The sequence below is a fragment of the Talpa occidentalis genome, unplaced genomic scaffold (assembly GCF_014898055.3).
Source record: "Talpa occidentalis isolate TD23 unplaced genomic scaffold, MPIMG_talOcc4v2.1 talOcc4.5, whole genome shotgun sequence".
NCBI classification, from domain to species: domain Eukaryota; kingdom Metazoa; phylum Chordata; class Mammalia; order Eulipotyphla; family Talpidae; genus Talpa; species Talpa occidentalis.
The window spans coordinates 70,514,502-70,535,535 of NW_023604861.1; the positions used below are offsets into that span (position 1 = coordinate 70,514,502).

The 21,034-nt window shown below is 38.3% G+C and overlaps 1 protein-coding gene across 9 annotated transcripts in view; it reads left to right on the plus strand.

The window, feature by feature from the left end:
* The window catches only part of CCDC85A (coiled-coil domain containing 85A), a 224,335-nt gene that overhangs the window by 129,293 nt on the left and 74,008 nt on the right, over positions 1-21,034 (plus strand). The window contains exons 3-5 of one of the 9 annotated variants that reach the window (XR_008554244.1): positions 11,610-11,733; positions 12,281-12,446; positions 12,673-12,711. The exons of 5 other annotated variants lie outside the window; for them this stretch is intronic. Coding sequence is in view for 3 of the 4 variants with exons in the window: in XM_054701523.1 (XP_054557498.1) it covers positions 11,610-11,733; positions 12,673-12,748 (200 nt within the window). In the remaining variant the exon portion in view is untranslated. Of the gene's footprint in view, positions 1-11,609; positions 11,734-12,280; positions 12,447-12,672; positions 12,794-14,594; positions 14,680-14,827; positions 14,935-21,034 lie in introns of those variants that run through there. 3 more of the 9 variants (XM_054701523.1, XM_054701522.1, XM_054701521.1) reach the window with 3 other exon arrangements.

Below are 21,034 nucleotides of genomic sequence, written 5' to 3' on the forward strand. Positions count from 1 at the left end.
TAATCAGTTGCTTATATACTTCACAAAGCAGAAAACCAGAAATGAATTATAATGAAAATCAGCACAGTTTTTAAGCTCTTCTTATAATACAAACCAGTTTAATGTTTTTGTTACACTTTTCAATAAATAATGTAATTGTGAAATGAGTTAGAATCAGTTATGTCTGTCTGCATATTGAGCCTTAAAGGATGTTTTAATTGTGTAATTTCAATCTATCACTCATAATTATGTTCACCTTAATTTGGCATGAAAATGACATTTTCAGGATCAAGTTCAGTGGTATATATTTAGAACACACAAGTAGAAAAATGCATTTCATTTCCTAGGGTAATGTTTATGCTTCCCCCTATCTTCACTAAAATCTTTTTGTCTTTCTTCATACATACATATATTATGTATACATGTACACATGTGTTGATACAAAGAGACTGCACACAGATGCACACACATACACACATGCATGTATGTGTGTATAGCTACTGTACATATATGTGTGTATAACTTTTAAGCAAGTCTGATTGTTCTAATTTGTAGATCCTAAGACCAGAGTACCACAATTGACACCATTTTCAGTCAATGAAACTTGAACATTTGTAGGTAAGTATCTGCACAAATAATTCAAATGACTTGTGGCAGGGTGGTGGGGGCATCACATCTACTCTCTATGGTGGAAAAGTGATAATTATTTCTAAAGATCTATGTGAAGAGAGACTTATAATCATATGTAATGACACTTTTAACTCACACGACATTGTGTTCTATCGTTGTGAACAGAGATGTGGGAGGAGATTGGTGTTGGGACGCAGACTAGGATTCCTGGCTGTAGGTAGAGCTGTTCAAATTGCAATTAGCAAGTCAAATGAAAGCAGATAGATTCATAAGTCTGTTGGCCCCAGGACCCATGGCTTCTGATCTTTGGCTGAATTTAGTTTTAGATGATCACTATTTTGTCTCCTCTAGTATATTGAATTTTTCATGTATTTACTCATTGTACCTATATTTACCAATCACTGATTACTATTCACTACAGCATATACTGGGGGAATAGACCTAACAAACTGTCAAGTAAGTAGACAATAGGATATAGTATAAATGTTCTGATAGAGTTGTGTGAACACGGAGGAGATACGTTTGATACAATTGAAGTGAAGGGAGACATCCAAGCCAAACCATGAAAGGTAAATGGAATTAACTAAGCAAAGAGGGAGTGATATTGGTGGTAGGAAGACATTCTAAGTGGGGGAAGCATCTTAAAGAAATATGGCATGCTTGGGAAGCTGGGTGATTTAGTATGCTGGGAATATAGAGTCCAAATTAGGGTGGCATAACAGTGGGGGACAGTGAGAAATGGGACTAGAGAGGAAAGCAAACACCTGATCTTGAAGAGCCTTCTCATTGTCACCTCTATCATCGTCTTTCTTCTGTTCATGTATTTACCAAATACTTTTTTTTAAAGATTTATTTATTTGTTTGTTTGTTTATTTGTTTGTTTGTTTATACAAGAATCTGGGCACAGGCCAGATGTGCGGGAGGGCGAGAGGACCCACCAGAGACAGAGTGGGGAACAGAACAGGCAGACTGACGAAATACACTGCTAAGGGGAGCAGTGGGAGAGACAGGAGAGATCTGCTGCACCATGTGGGACCCTCCCTAGCAGGCCGGGATTGAACCAGTGCTGCAGAGGCCGCAGACAGCCTCACAGCGCTGCACTCAACCGCCTGTGCCACCAGGCAAGGCCCCCAAATGCTTTTTTAAAAAAGATTTATTTAGTTATGCTTACAAGAACTGAGGTACAGGCCAGAGGTGTGAGGGGTGAGAGGATTCACCAGAGACAATGTGGGTAACAGACAGGTGGATTGGCTGAAATACACTGTTGAGGGGAGCAGCAGGCAAATCAGGAGAGGTCTGCTGCACCAAGTGGGTAGCTCCCTTGCCGGAAATCGAACTTGTGCTGCAGTGGCCGCGGTTAGCTTCATAGGCTGCATCTTAACCCCTCATGCCACCAGGGAGGCCCATTTACCAAATACTCTTTGCAGAGTATATAACTTCAGCTTTGCTGTCTGAATTGTCATGAATTCTAAATTAGTGAAATGTAATTTAATGTTTTTTTTTTTAATTCCTGTGGTGATACGGTTCAAAGCCAACCAGAATATTCTAGTCATATAACAGCATGCTGGATGTAAATTATAACCTCATTATCAGTATTTTCTATTTTCTATTTTAACTGTCGATCAAATTGAAGAATTAATTCTGGTACTAGACTCTCAATCAGACCTTATGCAGTGCATTTGGGGGACAACTTTCCAGGTTGACACAGATCCTCCTTTCCTGCTCTTAATTGGGTCTTGAATTCCTATTCTCTCTGCTTCTCTGCTCTGTACTAAAGTGAGACACATCCTTCTATAATTCCTTCTTCTTGTATCAGCACTGACATTTCAATTGGCAGTAAGTGCTAAATCTCTCTATAATCACTTAAAGATCAGTTTTAGACTCAATCCATTATCTTTCTGTCATCCTTGCTATTTTGGTTTGTAATCATTAACTGTATAATCTACATAAGTGGTGGAGATGCAACTTTTACCAATATCAGCATGACATCTCTATTGTCCTTAGTGCGTTTTCCCCCAGCTTTTGTTGGGAGTGGCCCTCTGAAAATCATCATTTGTGGTAGCAGGGAAAGAGATCAGCCTTTTGCCATCTCTTGTGTTTATGCTTAAATATGTTGACTCTTTGCTTCTCAGCTATGACATACGAGGTCAAACAGATTGTTTACATGGTGATGAAATTTGCTGTTTAATTCTCCATGTGTATTCACCTTTGGATTGAACTCATTGTAGCATCACCGATGGTGACTATCCAAAAGGTAATCAGAAACAAATAGTGTAGGTAATTCTGAAATCATATAATTAGCCTCCGGTCTATATATCATTGACTTTTGATTTTCAACTGTCATTATTAAATGCTTCAAATTTCTATTACAAGCATCTTGACCTTGAAACCAGCAAGTATCTATTGGCATTTTTATTCTATGCATATATCTAGAAAATTGTTTCTAAGGTGTATTCTGGGAAATGCTGGTTCTTAGGGATGATAATTGGTATTGGTAGAAAAATTGATTCTGTTGTCAAATGAGGATAGAAATTTTCAGGATAAGCAAAGTTAATCAGGCTTTTTTTTATTGCAATTCTTTTAGAGCCTTTGATATTTTAATGTGCATTGTGAAATTACCAAGGCAAAAAAGAAAAAAAAGAAAAAGAAAAAATGTGGAATGATTCCCAGGTTCCTTATAGCATGTAACTCCTTTTGCGGTGATAATTTTCAGAAATAATATAGAGTATATGGTAGTCACTATTAGCACAACTAATGATAAATTGGGAAACTCTAATCTTGGAAATTTTAAATGTATTGCTTTCTCACTTAGTAACAAATAGTGAGGAATAAAAATAGAATAGTATGAGAATTAAGAGAGTCTTGATATATTCATCTTTGAGTAGTGGTTCAAGAAGAAAAGAAGTGCACAGATAGATCCTGCTATATTGTGTCTTCTCATTTGATCATTTATTATTCAGCAAGTACTGACGGAGTCCTTTACAAGGAATGATGTAACCTAATTTACATACTGGAAAGTTCATGCTGACTCTTGAATAAATTTTAGGGGAAAGAATGGAGAAACAGAGGCCAATTGGAGGCTGTTGCAGGTTCAGGAGATAAATGGCAAAGACTAACTTGGATTAGGGTAATATTTGTTTATTTATTTTTTAGGATAATATTTAAAAAGGTGTGGAAAATTAGGCAAATTTGAGACCTAAGCTTTAGTAAAACTGGTACCTCAATAAAAAACATTTTATATTCCGCATGTGAGTGAAATCGTATTGTATCTGCTTTCTCTTTCTGACTTATTTAACTTAGCATAATCCCTCCAGTTCCATCCATATTGTTGCAAATGGCAAAACTTCATCTTTTTTCATAGCTGAGTAGTGTTCCATTGTGTAGTGGTTCATGATGATATCATATCTTTTATCTAGTCATTTGTTGTTGGAGACTTAGGATGTTTCCATAACAGCTACTATAAATAGTGCCCACAATGATTCACTAAATCATGAGCAGTGTTAATTAACCAATGTTACCTCAATTCAAAAGTTCCAGGAAAAAAAAATTTTAAAATGATTTCTAATGATAAAATTAACATTATTGTAGCAAAGATGTATTTTGAGTTCCATCTTTCTAAGTAATTCTAAACTTGAGAATACACATTTTATTTTCCTTTGATTCAGACCATTCTGTTTTGGCTTTCAGGGGAGCTACAAAGCCCCTCTACCTTCTACTTTTCTATCCCCTAGGAAAAGGAGAGGAATAATCATTTGCATTTATGGTAGATTGAGGGACAAGAAATTAGTCCGACAAACTTGTAATGTTGTATGTCACTTGTACCTGCCTCTAACCTGGGCAATAAAATGAAAAAGACACACCATGTGATCTCTTCTGGGTAACTAGGGATCTATGCTGAAGCACAGTTGCCTTAGTTGTGCTATTACAAACATATTTCCAAGGGCCTATAGTTTCAATGTTACTGTTATAGAGGAGAATTTCATTATTGTGAATTTGGTTCCTGGCTAAGTGTCATCCCATTGCATTATGGCTGATGTTGATCATGGCATCTATAAAAGGAAGCTGAAATGATGTAGTGTGCAAACCTATACTTGGGTGTGATTTCTTTTTTTCTTTTGATATTTTAAAGACGCTAAATAATCCTGCAAACGCTGTTGTGACAGCTCAGTTGAAGGAAAGGATGGCAAGATGGAGTAGCACACCAGCCTTTTTAGTGACATGGCATACACACAAAATATTACAGTATTTGTACAGCAGAGTGTAGTGAGGAGGCCAGGCCACACCCAGCTGGAGAGCACAAGAATAAGGGCTCAGCACCCTCCCTGCCCCCACCACCTCCATCCCTGCCCCAAACTGGATGAGAGCCTGATGTGGAGGGCTGGTTGTCTATGGCCTATCAGTGACTCATTTTCTGCTCACCAGAGGTACAAGTTGGAATGTTCTAGGCTGGAGGATTTCATGAAAAGAAAATACAAAGGCATACCAGATTGGGATTTTAAAATCAGTTTTTCAGATCATACTATTTTGTGTTCTATAGGAATATAAGTTCAGGGTTATCCAATCACTGACACTCCTAGTTGTGGAATTTATCTTGGAATTTATCTTCCTGCTGATCTTAATCAGAATTGAGAATTGACATCTTTTTTTTTCTTTCTGTTACTTGCTTTGTGATCATGTAGGGATGGATTGACAGATAAAACATTCATCTAAGCAGCATCAGAACATGATGATTAATGGATGAAAAGTGATATTATTTACAAGTTGTCAGGTCAGAGTGTTGAACATCTGACCCCCTGCCCCCAGTCTAGTATAAGAGTCGCCACTTTAAAAAAAAGAGCTAAACTCTGAAGTAGTATGTAGAGGTTCCTAAGGCCATTACCTCTAATTGCTAGTTACCTGCAATACCCAGGGTAGATGATATTGTTCATATCGATACTCCCAGCAGTGGTTTGTGTAGTCATGAGGACTAAACATGTGATAGCAGAAATTCAAGTCAACTAGTCTGTGCTATCTGATATGGGGGTAGGATTTCAAACCATATTTAAAATATCCAGATTGCTGAAGGAGTATGCCAGATATTAGTTGCTATATCCTTTCTGCCCATATTTGCTTTAACTTGCCAGTTGTTTCTCATTTTTAATGAATTAGACACCTCTTTAAATGTCACTCCCTCAAAAAAAAATGGTTTAACTAAGTCAATGGTTCAAGGACAGAAGTCAATTGACACTTACTTGTAAGATCATAGAGTCACAATTTCTGAACTTTATCCTAAACATAGTTTTTCTTTTTTGTGGTGATATTTAAATAAAAATTTCCTTAATGGTTATTAAACCATGATCTTCCAAGATGGGTTGATTCCTTTACAAAGGACCACATTTTCTATATGGGGCATGACATAAATACAACACCGGTTATATGCTGGTAGCATTTCACTCCTTATAACAGAGAAACTCGGCCTCCACGTGGTTAATAGAAAGGAGGTAGACTTCTTTTTGAAAGGATGCTGCCGGTGTGTACCCTACGGGCCCTCAGAAGGCTGTCAGTGGTGTGGGTGGTGAGTGCCTGGTTCCAATAAAGATAAGTGACACCTCTCTGGGGGTGTGGGATTCTGCTGTCATTCACTATTGTTCCAAATAATTTCTGTCCAAACTAAGAAGGTGGTGTCTGTGTAGTGACTTTTTCTCATGAGCTTTAGCATCATTATCTAATGTCAGGAAATTTCTCTGGGGAATAGGGTAAGGACGGTGTCTGGAGGAATCCCTCTGCCTTCCACAAGATACTTGCTCTTGGGTTTAGGCAAAGGCCTGGCAGAGGCTGAGTGTAGAGTGTTGCTGCCCAGGTGCTATGTGCCTGAGGATTTCCATGTTAGGATTCTGAAAATCTAGCTGCCAAGGTTCTTACTACTTTCCTATTAAGTCTGTAAAGTGTTGACATCTTGCTTACATATATGATATGGAGAGGGGAGGCAGGCAGCCCTACAAATGAAGAAGCCAGTATTGTTTTTAACATCTTTTTCTTAATTTAAATTTTATTTTTATATTCCCCATACCATTTCAACCCCCTTATTTTTACCCCAAGCCCTCCTTTCCTCGCCCCCCCCATAGAGTGTCTCTGGTTCATAGTTATTTGTTGATTTTGATATTTACTTTCTTATAGTTATTCTTTTTCCTGGTCCCTTATTTAAGTTTTCTACATTCCTGCTATGAGTGAGACCATCTGGTATTTTTCTTTTTCTTTCTGGCTTATTTCGCTAAGCATGATCCCTTCTAGCTCCATCCATGTTGCTGCCAATTGCATGTGTTTATCTTTTTTTAATGCTGAGTAATATTCCATGGTGTATATGTACCACATCTTCTTGATCTAGTCATCTATTTTTGGGCATTTGGGTTGTTTCCAAAGCTTAACTATTGTAAATAGTGCTTCTATAAACATAGGGATGCAGGTGCTCTTTGGAATTGATGTTTCTGTGTCCTTTGGGTAAATACCTAGGAGTGGAATTGCTGGATCATATGGAAGCTCTATGTTTAGTAGGTCCAGAAATCTCCACACAGCTTTCCACAGTGGTTGGACCAGTTTGCACTCCCACCAGCAGTGCAGAAGAGTTCCTTTTTCTCCACAACCTCGCCAACATTTGTTGTTGCTAGTTTGTTTAGTACGTGCCATTCTCACTGGTGTAAGATGGTATCTCATGGTAGTTTTGATTTGCATTTCCCTGATGACAAGTGATGTTGAACATTTTTTCATATGCCTGTTGGCCATTTGCATTTCCTCTTCAGAGAAGTTTCTTTTTAGCTCTTCTGCCCATTTTTTGACTGGATTATTTTCTTTGTTGTTGTTGAGTCTCATCAGCTCTTTGTAGATTTTTGTGATCAGTCCTTTATCATTAGTGTTGTATGCAAAAATGTTCTCCCAGTTGGTGGGGTTTCTCTTTGTTTTGGTTATTGTCTCTTTTGCTGTGCAAAAGCTCTTTAATTTGATGTAGTCCCAGCTGTTGATCTTTGCCTTCACTATTACTGCTTTGGGTGATGTGTCTGTAAAGATGTCTTTGATGTGCATATCATGGAGTGTTTCGCCTACATTTCCTTCTATGTATTTTATGGTTTCAGGTCTTATGTCTAGTTCTTTAATCCATTGTGAGTTGGTTTTTGTGCATGGTGTTAGGTATTAGTCAAGCTTCATTCTTTTGCATGTAGCAACCCAGTTTTCCTAGCACCATTTATTGAACAAACTTTCTTTGCTCCAATGCCTAGTCTTTGCTCCTTTGTCAAAGATTAGCTGACCATAAATCTGTGGGTTTATTTCTGGATTTTCTATTCGATTCCATTGGTATGTGTGTCTGTTCTTGTTCCAATACCATGCAGTTTTGATGATTATGGCTTTGTAGTAAAGTTTGAAGTCTGGGAGTGTGATGCCTCCATTCCCTTCTTTTTGTTTCAGGAGAGCTTTGGCTATTTGGGGTTTATGGTGGTTCCATATGAATTACATCAATTATTGTTCTGTTTCTTTGAAGAATGACATTGAAATTTTTATTGGAATAGCATTAAATCTGTATATTGCTTTTGGTAGGATGGCCATTTTAATAATGTTTATTCTTCCAATCCATGAGCAGGGGATGTCTTTCCATTTCTTTGTGTCTGAAGAAGCCAGTTTTTAACATGTACAATCTACAGGCAGCAGTTTCTCTTTCTTCCATGTAAAAATAACATCAGGACTTGAGGACAGCAGCAACATCTTGCAGGTACAGCTATCATTGCTTCTTTTTATTTGCCTTCTCAATACTTCTACTTTCTAGAAGCTTTGTGTCTCCTGGCCATGTGTGCCACTTTTGTCACCATAACTGCACCTGTGTAAAATGTTTATCCCAAAGAGTCATTCGTAATTTAAAAAAGGATTTCTTTTTGCTGAGCTATGCCAGGATCCTATGAAATAATTTGAGAACTCTTGCAACATAAGAACTGAAATGTCCCTGGAATATGGTAATTTTTTTTTTCCTTTTTCATAAGCAGCAATTGACAATAAAAGACAATCTTCTGAAGCAAACTGAAGCCTGTGAAGGTGCCACCAGGCACTGTCCTCATTGTGGAAGCGTGGTGGGTGTGCCCATCAGTGAATTTCTTTTTTTTTTCAAGATTTCTTTTTATTTATTCAAGAACTGGGGAACAGGCCAGAGGCAGAGGAGGGTGAGAGAATTCACCAGAGACAGATCAAGGAGCAGAAAAGGCAGACTGACCAAAATATACTGCTGAGGGGAGCAGCGGGCAAGACAGGAGAAGTCGGCTATGCCATGTGGGAGAATCTCCCTGGCCGACCGGGAATCGAATCCATGCTGCAGAGGCTGCGGACAGCTTCACAGTGCTGCACTCAACCTGTTGCGCCACTGGGGAGGCTCAGTGAATTTTTTTTTTTTTTTTTTTTATATAGAGGCATGTTTTTATTTATTTTGTTTTGTTTTGTTTGCTTGCTTTGTTTATACATGCACTGGGTACAGTCAGAAGCGCGGAAGGGTGAGAGAATTCACCAGAGCCAGAGCGGGGAGCAGAGCAGGCAGAAGGACCGAAGTACACTGCTGAGGGGAGCAGCGGGCGGCAGGAGAGGTCTGCACGCCATGCGGGACCCTCCTCTGGTGGCCGGGGAGCAGCCGGGGATCGAACCTGCGCCGCGGAGGCTGCAGGCAGCTTCGCAACCCAGCGCTCAACCTCTGCGCCACCGGGGAGGCCCAAGGCCCAGTGAATTTCTTAAAGCAAGGTGGTAGCTTCTAGAGTGGGTAAGGGAATTTTGGAGGTTTTTGATATTGAGTGAGCATGTACAGGTATTAGATTGACTGTTTTTCATCCAGGCAATGGCTTGTTTATAAAAGAATCATAGGTGGAACACCTGGATTGTGTGTTTTGGGCATGAGGGAAGAAGCCATTTCCATTGGAAGGGAAGTTTCCATTCTCTTTGGAAAGGAATAAGACTGGAAAGAGGGGAGAGTTAGCAATTTAAACAATTTACATGGCAAATAATAGCACAATAATTATCCAGTTCCTTATTTAAAATGGACCAGAAATGCCTCTTTTTTTTCATGGAAGATTATTTCATTGCATGTGCTAAAATAGAATAATGTCATATAAAAAAGCAGTTAAAATGAAATGTCTTTTGAAAACATATTGATATATAAAATATTACTGAGGCACAGTAGTATTTGCATTTAATCATTTTTACTGCATATCAGGGGTTAGTCACTTCATTCTGAATTCTGAAAAATGATCATGAGATGTTTTGCAAGCACTGCTTTTTCTGGAGTGCACTCTCAGTGGGATTTACTGAGGAAATACTTACCTGTGGAGAGGTGGATGTGTGTGTCTGTAAGCACATTACAAATGCTTCCACAGTGGTGCTAAAGTGAACAAGAGAAACAGGAGGCAAGCCAGGAGAGGTTGCTTCACTGAAATGGATTCTTCTTTGTCTTTTGGAGCATGGATGAGTTGAGGAAACTTACAGCGGTGGTAAGTTGTGTTTCAAAAACCACATCCTTCTCTTAAGTTTTGAGTCCCAGCCTTATACTAACTTTTGTTTCCCATTTTGTGATCTTTGTGTGACAGAAACATCTTTTTCTGTTTCCAAAGCATGTATATATGGACTGTTCAAGTTTTTGGGCCAAGAGTTGGCATATGTGACAACAGCTACTTAAGCAAGTGTTAATTTACTGAATATTTTGAGTGGCATCACTGTACGGGGTCTTGGAAAGTAGATCCTCATTGATAGGTTTTCTGTGTTAAACTCAGAGGTCCCTAAGCCATGGGTACACTATTCTCAGTGAAATCCAATAGCACAGCATAGTGGGAAAAATGTTTATTCACTAAATCACTAAATTAGTGAATGTTTATTCACTAAATTCACTAAATGTTTATTCACTAAGTGTCAGAACTTGTTGCTTGAGATGATTTGGGGGTTTTGCATATTGATGACTGAATTGGGTCCATAGTATCATTTGGTCATTTGGCCAAAGTGCTTGGCATTTGATATACAATTAATTGGAGCTTGGCACTGGCCACTTGAAATACTTAGGGTGTTTTTAAAAAAGGACTATAAAATGGTATTACCTTCCTACCTGTTCCATGTTTAAGATACCATGATCAGCCACCAACCAGATATTCATCTGTGGGAAATGTTTCAACTGTGATTTGCAACTGTACCATTTCACACAGACTGCTGAAAAGACTTACAAGGTCACAGCCCACATACCAGAGCCAGCTTCCGTGGCCATGGAGCTGCCTTGGGGTTGATGTTACATAGAGAGCTGGTGATTTCTTATTTGTGGATATACTAGCTGAATGGCAGCTTATGCCAAGGACATATTTCCTGGCAATTTAAAGTTGAGTTGTACCAGTTGAGAAATGTCAGCAGGAGAGAAAATGTACAAGATTATAAAATGATACCCAGTGGTCTGAATTTGATGTAGAAATACTTGTAGAAGTGGAGTTTCTGGTTGTGTGAATAAATTGTAGACTGACGTCTGCACTGCCTTGGAAACACTATGGAATCCAGATTTGAAAGAAATCTAAATGGAGAACCCTTCTTCATGTGCATTATAGGCTGCATTGTGGAGACATGATTTTGTTCTACAGTTGGTTAAAGACACATTAATACCTCACTAAGTATTTATATCTTGAATTTTGTTGCAGCTGAATTTTTCTTATTTCAAAAATTCTCAAGAAAAATCTTTCTAATATATGGTATCATGCATTCCCTAAGGACTGGTTAAATTTATGGAAGTTTTAAAATCTGTTATACCATTTCCAGTTTCAAAATTTCTTCAACTCTTTCTAGGGTCCTTGGTGTGTTGGCGATTATACTAAGGGTTGGTGGTGACATCACTAACCTAGAATTGGGAGCAGTGGAAATTGGGAGAGACAGATAATTTAATTGGAAGTAAAGTCGTGCAAGGTTGGAAATTTCAGATCTAGAAGAGGGAGTGAAAATATTTAACTATGCACATCAATTTTGTTTACTTTCAGGCCTTTCAAATGCTTTGATTTTAATAGCCAGCCAAATTTCAAAATTCTGGAGGAGAGAGACCTGGGAGGGAGTTGCAAGCAGAGTAGATGAACAGCTGGAGAGAGGCGAAAGACTGGATCAAAGGTACAGATTCTTCCTCACCTCTGTGTTCTCATTACCATTTTGGACACAAAGAGTAGCAAATCCCGTCACACTGTAGCAAATGCCAGGCTTAGGCATGCATTAGTACGGCAGGTGGGAATAAAGCTTTCTGAACCTATAGTCCTTATGCATTATTGATGACTTGTAACTCCACTCTTATTCTTGTAACTGTACTCAGTCTGGAAGAGTGAAAGTTACACAGGAAACTCATAGCTCTTGGCCTAGTGCACTTAGAGAATATTGCCTGCCAATTTGGTAACTGTGGTAACTATAGCAGTATCATTGGGTAGCTTGTTTACAGGGCATCTTTAATAGGAGGAGAGCATAGAAGAAGGTTGTTAGCTTTGGCTGTGCTAAATTGAGAGTGACCCTCTGCAGATTCCCCCTGCTGATTTTTTTCTTGATTAGTCTTTTCTAATGTTCTTGCCTGGGTGTGTTTGTGCTGCAATAGAGAATTAAAATTTACAATCTCTGCTTAGAATCCCAAGGTTGTACTCTGTTTTGAAGCCAAATGTATTTTGTTTCCTAGCTTTGCACTAGAAATACATTTCTTGGCAAGAAATTGTTGGATGAGTGGCATGAAAGAAAGAAAAGAATGGTCATTTACAATTGTAAGACTCGTGTGACCTATAAGATGCTATGTAGATTGGAAAGGATAATAGCCACTGAACACTTGTCCTGCATCAAGAAACTGGGTAAGATGAGGAACAGATCATTACAAGCAGAAAGACTGGATTAGATCCTTGAAATAATAGTGTTAGCTGTGACTCCCTGCCAGTGTCATCATGAAATCAGCTGGTACTTTCCACCCTAGCCTCCCGTCACTTTCCTTAACGGCATTAATATCTTGATATGGGGCTAGTGTAAGAATTCAGAACAGTATCTCAATTTCCTCTTCCTCTCATTTCATGTTTATCCTAGCCCTGTGGGGCAGATGAAATCGACCGACTATGAACATAGCATCAGAGCTGAGCTCCTGCGTGGGGGGAAAAGTTAGGCCATGTGCTCAGTGTCACCCTCGCCTGTGTAAGGAAGGAATCAGGTCAGTATTCCAGATTCCCAGGTCTGTGCTTTTCTTTTTTTTCTGTGCCAGACCTCTTTTGAATGAACCTGTTGATTTGTCTTCTGAAACTTCAAGGATATTCTGACCTTGGCACAAATGTAAAACCTGTAGACTCTTGGTAATAATGGGGATTTGAGTTCTAGTCAGTGATTTCTCAGAAAATCTAGAGACTTAAAGCACACTTTGGAATTTTGTCATATGACTAGATTCATCATTAAAAACAATAGGGCATAGTCATTGAACATTTACACCTTTTTTAAAAACATGTTTTATACACATTGACTCAATCCACTAAACTAAGAACTATCTCTAAGCTCATTTTAAAGACAGAGACCTAGAATTGATAGGTAATTTGCCTGCCACCAAATGTTCATTCACTATCTACCACCAACCAGCTGGTCACTTCTACACATTCCTTCCCCTCTGGTAGCCACCTTTCTGTGGTTAGAATCTAAGACATTTTGTTTTTGCTTTTTTAATATTCCACAAATTGGTGAACTCGTGCAGTATTTGTCTTTCTTCCTCTGACTTTACCCTTAGCATAATCCCCTCAAGGTCCATCCTTGCTGCAGATGGTAAGATTTCATCTTTTTTATAGCTGAGTAGTATTTCCATAATGTATATACACCATATCTTCTTTATTCATTCCTTCATGGTTGAGTACTTGGGCCGTTTCCATATCTTGGCTATTGTAAGCACTGCTGTGACAAACAGGGATACATACTATCTCTTCCAGTAAGTGTTTTCCTATTCTTCAGATAGATACCTTAAAGTGGAATTGCTGGACCATACGGTAGTTTTACAAGGGACCACCACACTGTTTTGCAAAGTGTCTGCACCAATTTACATTCCCACCACCAATGAGAGTTCCTTTTTCTCTACATCCTTATCACCAACATCTTTGACACACCTACCTTATTATGTTCTAATTCTTTGTTTTTTTTAAATTCTAATTCTTTCTATTTTTTATTGTATTGGATTGGAGCAAGCTTCTAAAGACCTCTGCACTTTATTCTCTATGCCCTGACCTTTAGTGAGAAATAGTTAGGTAATGTCCAAATGAAAGAGTGTGCATAATTTTGTGGTTCAAACAAAAAATAGTTTAAAAGTTCTTGTATTGGACTAAAGAACTCAGAATGCACATCAACTCCTATTTTCTTCTCTGTTGCATCCCTCAATTCTTAGTATAAAACTTGTCACAGAAAAGTGCTTAATCAGTATTCATTGCATAAAGATATGGAAGAACATCAGCAAGGATTGTCAGAAGAAGAAAAGAACTTGACTTGAACCCTGAACATGGAAGGATTTGAACCCTGAGCTTGGAAGTAGAAGTAGGTCTTGCTAGATGGACGCCAAGGATTGGCAATTGCTGTGAGCAAGATTTGAGAGAATGAGGAGATCGTTTTTATGGGAACATATTATTATTTTTCCTCTCTAAGTGCTGTGTTTATAGTGCAGATGAGAAACAGACACCCTTTTCCTTGATTGAGGGGAAGTTACTATACCCATAAAGTTTTTGAACTGATTTTGAATGCATGGAATAATTATTGGGTAAGTATGAAAATACAGTTCAGACTCTTATGTTCTGGTATCATTAATGGACAAGCATTATATTGGTTGATGTGTTTCTAATGTAGGTTGCTTAGGAGCTAATGGTCTTCAAGGGCATTTTGGGAAGAGTTGAGGACATTTGTCATATCAAGTAATGTCAGGAGGAGCTGTGAAAGACATAATGATGAGAATAGAAAGAGTAAACGGATGTTGTGTCTCTATGTTCCAGTGATTTTCATCTAATGAAAGCAGTTACCTAAGTCATTTCATTAAGGCAGCAATTATGGTGGTTCTTGCACAGGTATGAACTGGACTGTTGTAAGTGCATTCTCATTAGAAAATATAACATATCTGAAATCCCATCTCATTTCATGACCAGTGTCAATGACAATAAGACTCACCTTTAATTCTGTAGTTTTAATTTAATATTTACTTATTTATTTGGACTTTCTGAATTTAAAGAATTGGGCCTCCCTGGTGGCGCAGTTGGTTGAGTGCAGCGCTGTGAAGCTGTCCGCAGCCTCTACAGTGCCAGTTCGATCCCTGCCGGCCTCGAGGCAACCCACATGGTGAGCAGACCTCTCCTGTCTCGCCCACTGCTCCCCTCAGCAGTGCATTTCGTCAGTCTGCCTGTTCTCTTTCCTGCTCTGTCTCTGGTGAATCCTCACACCCTCCCACATATCTGGCCTGTACCCTGGCTCTTGTATAAATAAAGTAAATCTTAAAAAAAAGAATTTATAGAATTGATATTTCAATCATATTTTTGAAACACTCTCCTGCTTATGCAAAACAATGGCACTAGCTATGGATTCTTGACTAGAATTTAAATCCAATGACTTAAATCATACATACACAAGCTTGATTTTTGTGCAGTGGCATTGATAATTTCCTCTAGGACAGGTGCATTTATCCAAGAGTTCACTGGGCCAAATTGACTTAATTATGAGGTGAAATAACACTCTGATTTTATTTGCATGTTGATGGGGGCAAAATAGGAAATTCAAATCATGGGAAAAACTGTTGGGTAACCCACAGTAATGCTGTGATGAAGGTGAAACTCAGAAGTGTTGAAATAGCAAGTATATCAAAGAATAGGGTTTACCCGATTCTTAATCTAAATTTTAACCATGGAGGAATCTGGGAATTTTGCAGGAAATATTTGAGTTTAGTAAACTTACAAAAATGTTTATTTTGATGATCCATGGACAATTTTTTTTTTCAGGATTACTAAGAAATTGAGAGTAAAAATGGTTGTCACGAATATATTTATGGCATAATGCTACTGGTATGTTGTCACTTTAAGGAATGGAGGTGAATACATATGTTCATTAGTAAACTGACATTTACAGAACAGTTAAAATTTAGCAGGTATTGTTTTAAAGTATTTCACAGTACTTATTTACTTGATCTTTCAAGTATGTGAGGTAGTCATTATCTCCCATTTTATTGAAGCACAGAAAAGTCAGGTCATTTGCTCTAGGTCACATAGTTGGTAAGAAGTAGAGTTGGGATTTCAACTTGGAGAATCTCTGCTTCTGTTCTATTAAACTAAAAATTACTGCTCTGTGTTTGCAGTTGGGGGAGGACTCTTGGTGGTATATAGCTATGCTACCACATTTATTCAAGAGGCAATGACACCATTGGTAGATACTGACTCCAAAAGATTCTGTAATTTGTATGTCTGCCTCACAGCAGCAAGATCAGTATTATGGAAACATTTAAACCAGGAGGCCATTAGATTCAGGTGGCGATGCTGAATCTAACTTAAGCAAACCAAAATCCAAGCTACAATAAGTACGGTCAAGTTCAAGAAAATGAAACTTAAGACCATCCAACCAGGGGCCTCCCCAGTGGCGCAGCGGTTGAGCGCTGGGTTGTGAAGCTGCCAGCAGCTTCTGCAGCGCTGGTTCGATCCCCGGCTGCTCCCCGGCCACTGGAGGAGGGTCCCGCATGGCGCGCAGACCTCTCCTGCCGCCCGCTGCTCCCCTCAGCAGTGTACCTCGTTCCTTCTGCCTGCTCTGCTCCCTGCTCTGGCTCTGGTGAATTCTCTCACCCTCCTGCGCTTCTGACTGTACCCAGTGCTTGTATAAATAAATCTTTAAAAAAAAAATTGCATTAAAAAAAAAAAGACCAACCAACCAATCCAAAAAAGAAAGAGCAATTAAGTTTTCCCAAATAACACAACCACTTAAGTTGTAATCAATCAAATAATTGCTTTGGTTTGCTTCCAAATCTTCACTATAAAAACGTTGCCTTAGCACATATTGGTGGAGTGCTCATACCACTTTTGGTTTGGCACTGCCTGACTCCAATCAATGTTTGCTCAAACTTCTCAATATTTTAATGTGCCTCAGTTTACCTTTTAACAGGCTTCAATAATGACTTCAGTTTCATCACTTAACAGAATTCAGCAAATTGTACCTCAGCATTCCTTGATTAAAAGTGGGCACATTGGCTTTGATTAATTGCTGAATTTATTTCAGCATAAAATACTCTTGATTCTGTAATCAGCATTACTGATTAATAAGCAAGTACTCCTGTTCTCCATATGACATTAGAAAACAAAAATAACAATTTGAAGATTGACACCTTGCTTTTCAACTAACTCTAAAACTTGTACCAGGAAGGGACTGGCTGCTGTCTCCTGCTTTCCCTCCCTTCTCAGAGGTTGTTCTAAATGCTTTCAATGTGCTAGTCTGTGCTAAATGACATATCTACAATGGTAAATATAACAGAAGGTTATGGTCTCTCTCCTATGCTGTAAGTTCTGTGGGACTTAACAAGCAATTCGTAGAACAACAAGTTTTATCTTCCTAAAGAGTAATTGTTTTTGAGTTGGATTGAAAATGTTTTATAGAACTACTTGAATGTTAACTCAGATCAGGGTTGTGACTGTGTGTTATGTAATATAATTAATTTAGAGAAATTGTGAGGACGTAAGATTAAGTTAGTGAAAACGATTTAGAAATGCTTCATTTACCCTATGTTCATTGCATATATGTAACCCCATATCAAGTCCTGTCTTAGCTCAGGCCACTATAAAAATTATGTGGTGGTTTAACAACATAACTTTATCACATTCTGTAGACTGGAAATTCAAGTTCAGGGTGCCAGCTCATTGAGGTTCTGGACCCTTTTCCTAGTTGCTGTCTCTTTAGATAGTGGAGAGAGAATCTTTTGTGTTTTTCTTTTTTCCCCCATGAAAGCATTAATCCCATCCATGAAGGCTCCATCCTCATGACCTAATTATCTCTCAGTGACACCGCTTCTAAATCACATCACATTGGGGGTTAGGAATTAATCTTGTGAATTTGAGGAAACACAAATATTCACTCCATAGCACGATCCATTCTTTACTCTTTCTAGCTAACAATAGTCAGAAATACTAGAATTTCAAATAAGCATGTTCACTACGTGGTTAGGCAATAGCTCTTTGTTGAATACCTACTATGTGCCATGCCAGGGCTGGTGCTGAGTTACAGAAGTAAGATGCAGCATTTGCCTTTCTCAACAAGATAATGCAATAAGATACCACTAGACTCAAGGAGATTGTCATCCAAAGTGCATTAAATTTTTCCTTTCCAAATATTATTGTGTTTGAAAGATTTTTTGCCTAGTTCAGGTTGAGAATTCGGAGTTGTTTTGTAGGTTCAAAATTCATGTGATTCTCATAGTAAGTTAGAATTTTAAGCTAAAGATAAGGTTAAGCATTTAAAAAATATATATAAAATATATCTAGAGTTATACTCCAAACCAGAGAAATCTAGGGGGTTTGCTTTATAATTCACTTCCTGTTCTTTGAATCGATGAACTTGAGTCTTTGTAAGTGATTTATTATAAATATTTTGAACTCACTTTCCTTCATTTTATTGCATGCTGTAATCTTATAAGTTAAGGAACTTACGTGCTTTTAAGTATGCAAAGCAATAAAAATAACATATAGTTGGTAAACAATGTTTACCATGATGAAATATTAATTCCATAGTGTGGACATTATCAAAGAGCAGCTGGATTCAAGGCCAGTGTAATCAGATCAGCTTTTCACTGAGTTAAGCTAGGTCTGGGTCTCTCATTCATGGGAATAACCCTAGGGTCTAACCAGTAACATAGGAGGTAGCATAGATATTTAATGAAATAATAAATATTTGTTGAACAAGTAGTCCTTTTTCTTACATTAATGCTTAAGCGTGGAGACTTTGGGTTTGCTATTTAGATATTTGCCTGTAAAAGTAATAATTAGCATATCATTTATTGAGTATTCATTTTGTGTCATTTATTTCTTATTCTATAGCCATTCTACAAATTGTTATCTTCATTTTCCATGTGAGGAAACTGAGGCTCAGGGAAGTTAAAGACTTCCCAAAGTAGTGTACCAGATAATTCAAAGCATCAGGATTAGAGGACATGTCTCCAAGGCTTTGAAGTCCATGGCTTGTCCACATGCTCTGCTGTTTAGCAAGGCAAGATTGTGAACCCACTGATGGTTTAGGATGAAAGAACAGAATGTGCACACAGATGGTAGCATTAGCCAGCAGTGAAACAAAGTTGATTGCTTAGTTCTATTCTTTTCAATGCCAAGATGTTCCCACCTGCTTATAGCACTACTGTGGCAGATGTGGGACCTTACTAAAGCAAACTTTATATAAAATTATTTGACATATAGAAACTTTGATTTGCATACACATACACACATACCTTTCTAAATGCATTTGTTACATATAGGCAGGTGGGTATGATTCATGTATGGGACTGACTGCTTAAGTGCTTTGAGTGGTGGTTATTGACAGTTAAGGTAACCTTGGCCCTGGATGACAATGCAAGAAAGGTTTTTCTGAACATAGGCAGACTGACATCATTTTCAATGACTATTTGGTGACACGAGTCACTCCCATTTGGAGGCTCTTTCATCCCAAGATCATCTTACTTCTTACTGTTATAGCATAACTGGACACTTAAGGAGGATCTTTTGTGGCCCAAACAATCTTAGGCAAATATTGACATTTCCCCAAATAGAAAAGGCTGTGCAAGTCATCATTTTCAGAGAACTTTTAAGTAAGATTATCTAAAAATCTTTTTTGAGCATTTTTAGATTTACAATAAAAATAGAGAGAAAGGTATAGGTTTTTTTCCATATACTCCCCTTCCCTCCTCCTGCCCCACCCCCTGCCATCATAGCCTTAACACGGGACTCACCAGAGTGGTTTACAATTGACTAACATAAATTGACACAACATAATAATTCAAAACCCATGGTTTACCTGACAGGGTTGTATATTCTATGGTGTGAACAAAAGTATAATGACATATATCCATCTTTATAATATCAGATAATTTTTGCTGCCTCTAAAGTGCACTGTCAATCTGTTGCTCTCCTTCCCTCTGACAACCACTGAGCCATCCATTTTGCTTTTTCTGGAATATCTTACAGTTAGAATAACACAGTATGTAGCCTTTTCAGATTGGCTCTTACATTTAATGACATGTATTTAAGGTTCCTCCATGTTTTCATGGCTTGATAGCTTATTTATTTATTTTTTAAAGATTTATTTATTTATGCATACAAGAACTAGGTCAGTGGTGTGTGTGGGGTGTGTGTGAGAGGATTCACCAGAGATAGAGTCGGGAACAGAACAGGTGGATCTACTGAAATACACTGCTGAAGGGAGCAGCGGGTGAGACAGGAGAGGTCTGCTGTACCATGTGGGTATCTCCCTGCCCGGGGATTGAACTCATGCTGCAGTGGCTGCAGATAGCTTCATAGTTTGTGTCTTAACCCCTTGCACCACCAGGGAGGCCCTTATTTATTTTTTAACACTAAATAATATTTCATTGTCTGGATTTGCCAGCTTATTCACTTGCCTACTAATGGACATCTTGATTTCTTCCACAAGTGAGCTGTTTAATTGATGTTCATTAGATGTTCTGGTTCTGAAGCCTATTCTTTGAGTATCTGTACATCTGTAAAGAAAGACTTCCTTCTTGCCCTCCTCTTCAATTGTTTGGGAGTAAAAGGAGCACATTGTTGGGGAGCTCATCAATAATTTTACCCAAAAGTTGTAGATTCAGGCAATGTACATTTTAGCTAGTGACTTTTATACAGGGCGCTGCAGAACAGTGACAGTCCGTTTAAGGTGTATTCTAGTAAGATTGAGCTTTTATTTTGGACCCAAAGACTTAGGTTTGTATTCGGCTTTTTTTTGTTTTCTAGCTGTATGAAATTTGTGGGAAGTGGTAGTTGGGGAGAAGAGACTTAATTTCTCTGCGCTTCAGATTCCCTCAACTAGATAATTGAACTTAATAATACCTTTAGGTAGGTCTTTTCCATAAGGTTCTATATGTGTTGATACTAATATGCACTGAATACAGAGATGTCTAACTGCATTGATTTGTGAGTGGAAGGAAAGAGAGCTTTATTTATTGGGTATGCTCTGAGCTTGGCCCTTTGTCAGATCTACACCCATGTACTGTCTTCTTAATTTGCACACTAGCACTCTGCACTCCAGTCCAGCTAGTTTAACTTCAGAGTCCCACAGACTTGAGATGGAATGCTGGCCTTGCAACTTAACAGGTTACTGTAAGAAGAGAAAGAAGACTGTGCCTTTGCAAGCTTTCCCTCTGGGAACTAGAGCTTGCTTTTGGAGTTAGAAAGAATTGGTAGTTTTCTCAACT